Source organism: Myotis brandtii, unplaced genomic scaffold, assembly GCF_000412655.1.
Source record: "Myotis brandtii unplaced genomic scaffold, ASM41265v1 scaffold247, whole genome shotgun sequence".
Lineage (NCBI taxonomy): Eukaryota > Metazoa > Chordata > Mammalia > Chiroptera > Vespertilionidae > Myotis > Myotis brandtii.
In genome coordinates, this window is record NW_005359352.1 from 1,925,840 (window position 1) to 1,933,075 (window position 7,236).

The window sequence follows — 7,236 nt, forward strand, 5'->3', positions numbered from 1 at the left end:
ACAGTAATAGAGATGCTTTATGGGCTGCTGTGGGCAGACAGGGCCCTGAGCTGCAGGTCCCCGGAAACGGCTGGCCCACTGCTCTCCCTCGCCCGGAGCTCCACCGCCCTGTGCCTTGCAGAAGGTTTCACAGAACAGGACCCTCTGGGGGGCGGGCTGCGGGCAGTGCGTCGGCTTTGAGGCTCTGCTCCTAACCGGACAATGAGAGGCTGTAGGGGACACACCCTCGGGTTCCCACACGCAACGCTTTCTCAGATTCGATGTCCTTCCCGAGGATGCGTCTGACATGAGCCCGTTGGCCTGAGTGCGGCTTGACGTCTCGTACCAACGAGAGAGAGGGTGCTTCCCACACGGCCGGGCTGCAGGTGCGCCGTGCCCCTGCCTCCAGTCCCCGCCTGCCGTTCCCCTGGGTCCTCAGGGACCCCCACAGACCCCAGGTTTACAAACCTTTCCCAGAGAAAACAACGGAGCAGCTCGCCGCTCAGCACTCCCCCAGCCGCTGCGATGGAATCTCGCCCTTTCCTGGAATCACTAAGACCAGGACGTGGGGCGGCCTGGCGTCCAGATGCACGGAGATTTGGGCCAAGTTACCTCTGGCTCCCCCTCCCCACTGCCCCCCCCAGGCCTCCTTGTTCATCTACAAGGGCCACCTGCCCTGTGGGGGCCGAGGAAGATGGGAATGAGGCACTGCTCTCAGAGACCATCCAAAGAGAGGCAGTTTCAGAGCCAAAGTCACCTTGAGAGCCATGGGGTCAACCAAACCGCCCACACGTGTTGACAAATGGTCCAGTGGCCTTCACGCGTGTGCTCTTGGTCACGGCAGGGCAGCCCGGAGCTGCCTCCTGCGGCTGACACCTCGGGCGTACGTTCCCTTCTCTTGTGAGTGTCTCCTGATGTGCCTGAAGCCCGCCTCCCGTGCAACCCGCTTCGGTGTTTGTTTCCCGAAACCTGCCGCCCGCCGTGGTGTAAGGGCTTGTGTTGGGCAGCCGTGAAATCTGGAACTTTTTTCTTGCGGCGAAGCCAAAAAAAGCTCCACTAATTTCCTTCCCAAGATCTCAAAGGTCTGGGGTATTTTAGGCACAAAGCCATTACTGGAGGGCGAGGCGAGGGCGGGGAGGAGGCAAATTAACTTTGTGCTTTACACCAAAGCCCGGCTTTTCCTGGTTTTGCTAATGGAAGGTGATTAGAGAACATTTTAATGTCAAAGGTTTGAAAGCCATTATGCGTCTTAGCAGATCTTAAAGCTCTTCTGCTAATGACTAGAGCCTTGGTAAAGCGGTGCGCATGCTCATGAGCACACGCGTGCACACAGTGCACACACGCACACACAAATGCCCATGTCCACACACATGCATACATATGCGCGCAAAGCATACACGGTCATACATGTGTACATATAAGCACACGCAAGCACACACGTGCACACACTCTGAATGCAGCAGTGAGAAGCTGACTGCATGACCTGTCAGGCCGCCCACCGCTCCCGGCTGCTCCCAGGCGATGCTGGGAAGCCGGCATCCCCTACCCGCACCACCCAGACACGCAGGGGGGACCACCATGTCACCTGTGAACGACGACAGCATCTCCCCTCGAGATCGGTGTGCCTGTCCTTCCCTTTTCTTGTCTGGTTGCAACAGGCAGGACTCCTGGTGGAAGGTGGGAACAGGATGGCGGGAGGGACATCTCGTTTGGTTTCTGGTCTCGGGGGAACACGTTTAGCTGCGCACCATGAAGGATGCTGGTAGCGTCGGTTTTTGTAGATGCTGGAATTCAGTTTTTCTCTCTTCCACGCCCCTCTCTCGACAATTGTGTCCCTTCCCAGAATGCACCCAAGTGTTCCTTCCCTCTCGTTCCTCCCTCCACGTGTTCCCGGCGTGAGCTCTCTCCCAAGCTTTCCCTGTGTCCGTGCCATGCAGCCCCGCGTCCAGCGGATGGAGCTGCCCGACACTCAGGCCCTGCTGGCCTGGCTGCCCCTGGCCAAGGAGCCCGGGGTCCCTGCTGAGCCCTGTCCTGAAGGCCGGGTGCGTGCCGTGGAGCCAGCAGACAGAGTGCTCTCCCAGGACACACGTTTTCACAAGTGGAAACACGTCGTGCACGAATGGAGCCTCGCTGCTCGCTGGAGTATTCAGTTCCCCCGTCACCCGCTTCCAGTCCAGGGAGAGGCACGGAGGGTCCCTGTGTAGTGAACCGGGTGTCTATGCAGACAGCCGCCGGCCCCGGTGAGCGCGCCCACGAAGCCCGCACCGCGTGGCCAGGCCGTGTGCTTCCTGGGGCTCCGGGTACTTGCTCTTCACGCATCCGAACAGGAACCTGAGCTTTACCAGGGAAAACGGGTGGTGAGCGGTGCAGCTGACTCCCATGGTCACTGTGGGGTTTGTGTGTGCGTATGTGTGTGTGTCTGTGTATGTGTGTGTGCCACATACCACAGGGAAGGAAACAGTGTTTAGCATTTCCACGGGTACCCAAAAAAATAGAGCTTGTGCCCCGGTCGGTTTGGCTCAGTGGATGGAGCGTCGGCCTTCGGACTCACGGGTTCCGGGTTCGATTCCGGTCAAGGGCATGTACCTTGGTTGAGGGCACATCCCCAGTGGGGAGTGTGCAGGAGGCAGCTGATCGATGTTTCTCTCTCATCGATGTTTCTAACTCTCTATCCCTCTCCCTTCCTCTCTGTAAAAAATAAATAAAATATATTTTAAAAAAATAGAGCTTGAGGAGAATCTCTGTATATAAAAGGATAACATGCAAACTGTCCCCTTGGGAGTTCGACCAGGAGACCTGGAGTTTGATCACTTGCTATGACATGTGCTGACCACCAGGGGGTGGCGTGGAACAAAGGAAGGCCCCAGCCTGCAGCCGGAAGGCCCTGATCGGCCCTGATCACCGGCTGCGCCTAGGGACCCTACCTGTTCACGAATTCCGTGCACCGGGCCTCTAGTTTGAAAATAATCACGTGCTCTCAGAGTGGAGGTCGACGTTACATGGCGTGGATCTGCGGAGAGTCATTCACCGGCCACGCCCACTTCACCGCTGCCCCCTCAGGCTCTGGGGTGGGACGGGGTCTGGGGGAATCTGAAGCCAGCCCCGCAGGTCTCCACTCCTGAGCCCTCTTCTCTCGACTCAGTTTTCTAAATTGTTTTTTCTTTTTTAATTTGTAAACTGGAGGGAGTTGGTTCCTATAAATATTTTCTTGCCACATTTAGTTTCCACTTTACATGTTTCCAGTGCACACGGGGGATGCTTTGGTGTGGACCAGACCTGCAAAGTCATTGTGCCTGAGTCGCTCATTTCCGGATGACAAGATCATCCATTCTCCCTTGCCCCCACCTCTCTCTCTCTCTCTCTCTCTCTCTCTCTCCTGCCCCACCTCTCTCTCTCTCTCTCTCTCTCCCCCTCTCTCTCTCTCTCTCACACACACACACACACACACACACACACAGGCTGATGGGCCAGTGCAAATGTAGACTTGTGACACTTTTCCTGATACGATGAATGAATTCTCCATGTTTTGTGTTCCAGCTCCCCACGCTACTCAGCTCTGGGGCAGGGTAGTGGGGGGAGGCCTCAGTGGCCCCAGAATCGGTTTGGTTAATAGCCCAGCAATTTTCTTGAATCCCTCCATGGGGGCGGGGGCGGGGAGACACCCATAAAGGTAAAAAAATAATGTTCCCTGTTAGCATTTCACAAACCCGTCAATGGACTCCAGTGCCTCCGGGGAAATCTCTTCCCAGCTAGAGCACCTCTGTCTGGGAGAGGTTCAAGCTCTGTCCACAGGAACTCAAGGCGGGTCCCAGATCCTGTATTTACTCCACAAGATGGAGAATATAAACACACAGGGTGAGATGGATGTGCACAGCCTGGGGCAGGGTGGGCAGGCCTCCTACAGACCCTGACCAGGCCGAGACTTGAGACAGAGGGGGCAGAGGGAGGGGGAGAGAAGAGGGAGGGAGCAGAGGAAGGGAGGGAGAGAAGAGGGAGAGGGAGAGAGAGAGAAACATCAATTACGAGAGAGAATCATTGATTGGTTGGTTCCTACACACCCCACACTGGGGATCAAGCCCACAACTGGGCACATGCCCAGACTGGGAATCGAACCGTAACCTCCTGGTTCATAGGTCCAGCTCAATCACTGAGCCATGCTGGCTGGGCCATAAATATTTTTTTTAAACACCTGTTGTAAGCCATTAGTATTTCTTGCTTCCATAGCTTCTTTAAAAACATCATTTATTTTCTAGAGTACTTTAATTTGATATACATTATACTGTGCTTTATCTGAATTAATTTCGAATGCCAGCATCATTTGAGCTCATAAATATGTATAAAATATCCCTATTAAGACATTCCATTTTAAATATTTGGAATAATATAAGTAAATACCAGTCTAATTGTTGTCTATTTTTTAATTTTGGGAATAAAAATACAAAGTGAAAATTGTATTAACTCTTACTCCAAGAACTAGATAAAGCTGTGTAATAGCAAACATTTAAAATCATTTCCTAGAATGCAGTTTTGCACTTTTCAGCCAGTGACTTATACAGAAGAAATGCTTAGTCTGTATATATAAAAGCCTAAATACTGAATTGTGCTGAATTCAGATATTGTGTCTGAAACTGCATCTGATATTGTTAGTACATGAGATTAAGATAACTCAGTGTGGCAAGCCCCACCCCCAGCCCTTCGTTCAGCGCCTTGTGGCCGGGGATTGGCTGGGGACAGATGTGCCTGAGAGATCGTCCCAGCCGGCTGGGCGGGGCCGGGGCTGGTTAACCCTGCAGGTGCTGGTGCCGGTGCCCAGGCCCGAGGGCTGGGGAAAGGGACCCGGCCGAGTCCTTAGGATCTGGCTGCAGGAGGAAGGAGCCACCGGAATTTGAAAAATGACATTAACTGCATTTCTGTGTCTAAAACCCTCATTGGAGGACCAGGTCAGACCAAAACCAAAACCAAACCACAACCACAGAGCGAGGTGGGGAGCCGCCTGCCCGCTCTCCCTGGGCTGAGGACGGGCGCTGCCTCGCTGGTTGTATGAGGAGCCTGAGGCCGGGCGGCCGTGCTGGGTCCTCCGTGAGCTCAGCTGGGCTCCCTGCAGCGCCCGGAACACAGGTCTCATCCTCCATCGGACCCACCAGGAACCGTCTGTTCCCTTTGGGTTCATTTCTGCGGGCGTGTGAGGGACTCCGTTACGATCCCACCTTCCATCCCTCACTGCCCACTGCTCAGTGTGAGAGGCTCCACACGCCACATTTAAAATGCGTAAATTCAATTCATTTCCACTAAAGAGTCGCTCCCTTCTCCCAGGCCCCGTTCGCTGACCTCGCCAGCTCAGTGCGTCCTGGGCCCCGGCCACTGCTCCGCCCCGAGATGTGTGCGTGCACCTGCGAAGGTTCCTCTGGAGAATGAGGTAGCGCGACCGGCACGTTCCGTGCACCAAGCTCGTTCTCCCACGTTCAGGCCAAATCGCCAGCAACGCCCCAGACACAGCACTTTGGGCGCGCGCTCTTGAGACGTCCACGGAGGGAGCAAGGTTCCCTCTGGGCGAGGCCTAGAGACAGGACGGGGTGACCTGGCCAGCGTTGACCCCCGGCCTCTAGCTGGGTGCCCGGCACGTCCAAGCGACCACATGCCTGGCCTCCTGCCCCCACGAGGCGCCTGCAGCTTCCGCTGATTCTCAGCTTCATGTTTCTGCTGACTCCCTGGCAGGTCATCTGAAGGCTGGAGACGTTGTTTTATAGTTTTCCTTTTTTATTTATTATCATTTTAAAAAATACATTTTTATGGATTTCAGAGAGGAGGGGAGAGGGAGGGAGAGAGAGAAACATCAATGAGGAGAGAGAATCATGGATCGGCTGCCTCCTGCTCGCCTGCCACTGGGGATCGAGCCTGCAACCCGGGCCTGTGCCCTGACCGGGACTCGAACCTGGGACCCATCAGTCTTCAGGTCGACGCTCCACCACGGAGCCACGCCGGCCGGGCCAGCTGTAGTTCTCCATTTTAAAGGACTGTGACTTTTAGATTTTTTATTTCCTTGGAAGTGAGCCATAGGGGTGTTCTCTGTCCCCCAAAGGAAATGGGGGGCACAGGATGCTTAGCCGATTTACTCACAGCCTCGCCCTCCACGTGGGCACGAACCTCAGGGCGCGGACATCCGTGCGGCTCGTGGTTAGCACCCGCTTCCCGGGAAGGAGCCCGCCCGCCGGCCGCCTGCCCGAGGGGAGCGTAGAATGGCAGGTGACGGCCCCCTCTGTCCCCTTTGACCTGCCGGAGGGACCGGGTGATTGGCAGGCCTGCATGGACCCCGAAGACCGCGGTGCAGAGGCGCTGTGGGTGCTGGGGAGGCCTGGGGGAGGCTGCAGAGGCGGGGGAGCCGCTGGGGCTCATCCTGGAGAGGGTGACGTCGAAGCTGAGAGCTGGCGTGGGGTAGGGTGACCCCGGAGCCAGCAGGAAGAGCGAGGGAGGCGCCTTCTCCACGCGGCTCCGGGTGTCGGTGTCTGAAGGCGCAGCTCTGTTTCTGCGGTTTTTCTCAGAAAAGAGCTGGAAACGTCCTCGTTTGGGGGCGCTGTGTGGGCCGTGTGGACACTTCCCGGCCCGGCTCTGACCCTCCACGGGCACCGTCTCTTCCCCCTGCTGGGAGGGCCTGGCCGCCCTGCACCCTCTCTCCCGAGGATCCACGTCCACGTGAGTTTGGGTGGCGGGAGCACTGGCCCTGGGACCCGTCCACGTGTCCAGCTCACAGTTCACTCTCCCGGGGTTCAGGCCTCCACGCCCCCCGATAGACTGGCCCGTCAGTGATGGACTGCGCAGACCCAGCCCAGGCCCCTCCTTGCGATTCCAGAGGGAAACACAAGTCCAGCAGCTCATCGGACATTTCCCACGTCCAGGAAGCGACCACCTGCCCGGCTGCGGGTGTGGCTTCACCTGGGAGCCCATTAGAAACCAGGCTGTCAGCCGGCGGGGCTCAGGGGCTGAGCGTCCACCCAGGAACCAGGAGGGCAGGGGTTGATCCGGTCAGGACACAGGCCCGGGTTGCGGGCTCCATCCCCGTGAGGGGCGTGAGGAGGCAGCCAATTCATGCTTCTCTCTCATCATTGATGATTCTCTCTCTCTCCCTCTCCCTTCCTCTCTGAAACCAATAAAAATATATTTAAAATAAGTGCAGACTGTCACCCCCCTAACCCCCCGCCGCACCCGCTGACCAGCGCGGGCACCAAGCCACGCAGAGACGGAGCGCCTGGGCCAGGTCTC

At 56.7% G+C, this 7,236-nt stretch overlaps 1 protein-coding gene across 1 annotated transcript in view; it reads right to left on the bottom strand.

Annotated features, from left to right (window-relative positions):
• RSAD2 (radical S-adenosyl methionine domain containing 2) overlaps positions 1-6,852 on the bottom strand; it is a 54,750-nt gene extending 47,898 nt beyond the window's left edge. Inside the window, exons 1-2 of the mRNA XM_014540538.1 lie at positions 6,097-6,852; positions 2,245-2,315 (exon numbers count right to left, since the gene is read on the bottom strand). Of these exons, the coding sequence (XP_014396024.1) occupies positions 2,245-2,315; positions 6,097-6,852 (827 nt within the window). The remainder of the gene's footprint in view (positions 1-2,244; positions 2,316-6,096) is intronic.
• Between the last annotated feature and the right edge of the window lie 384 nt (positions 6,853-7,236).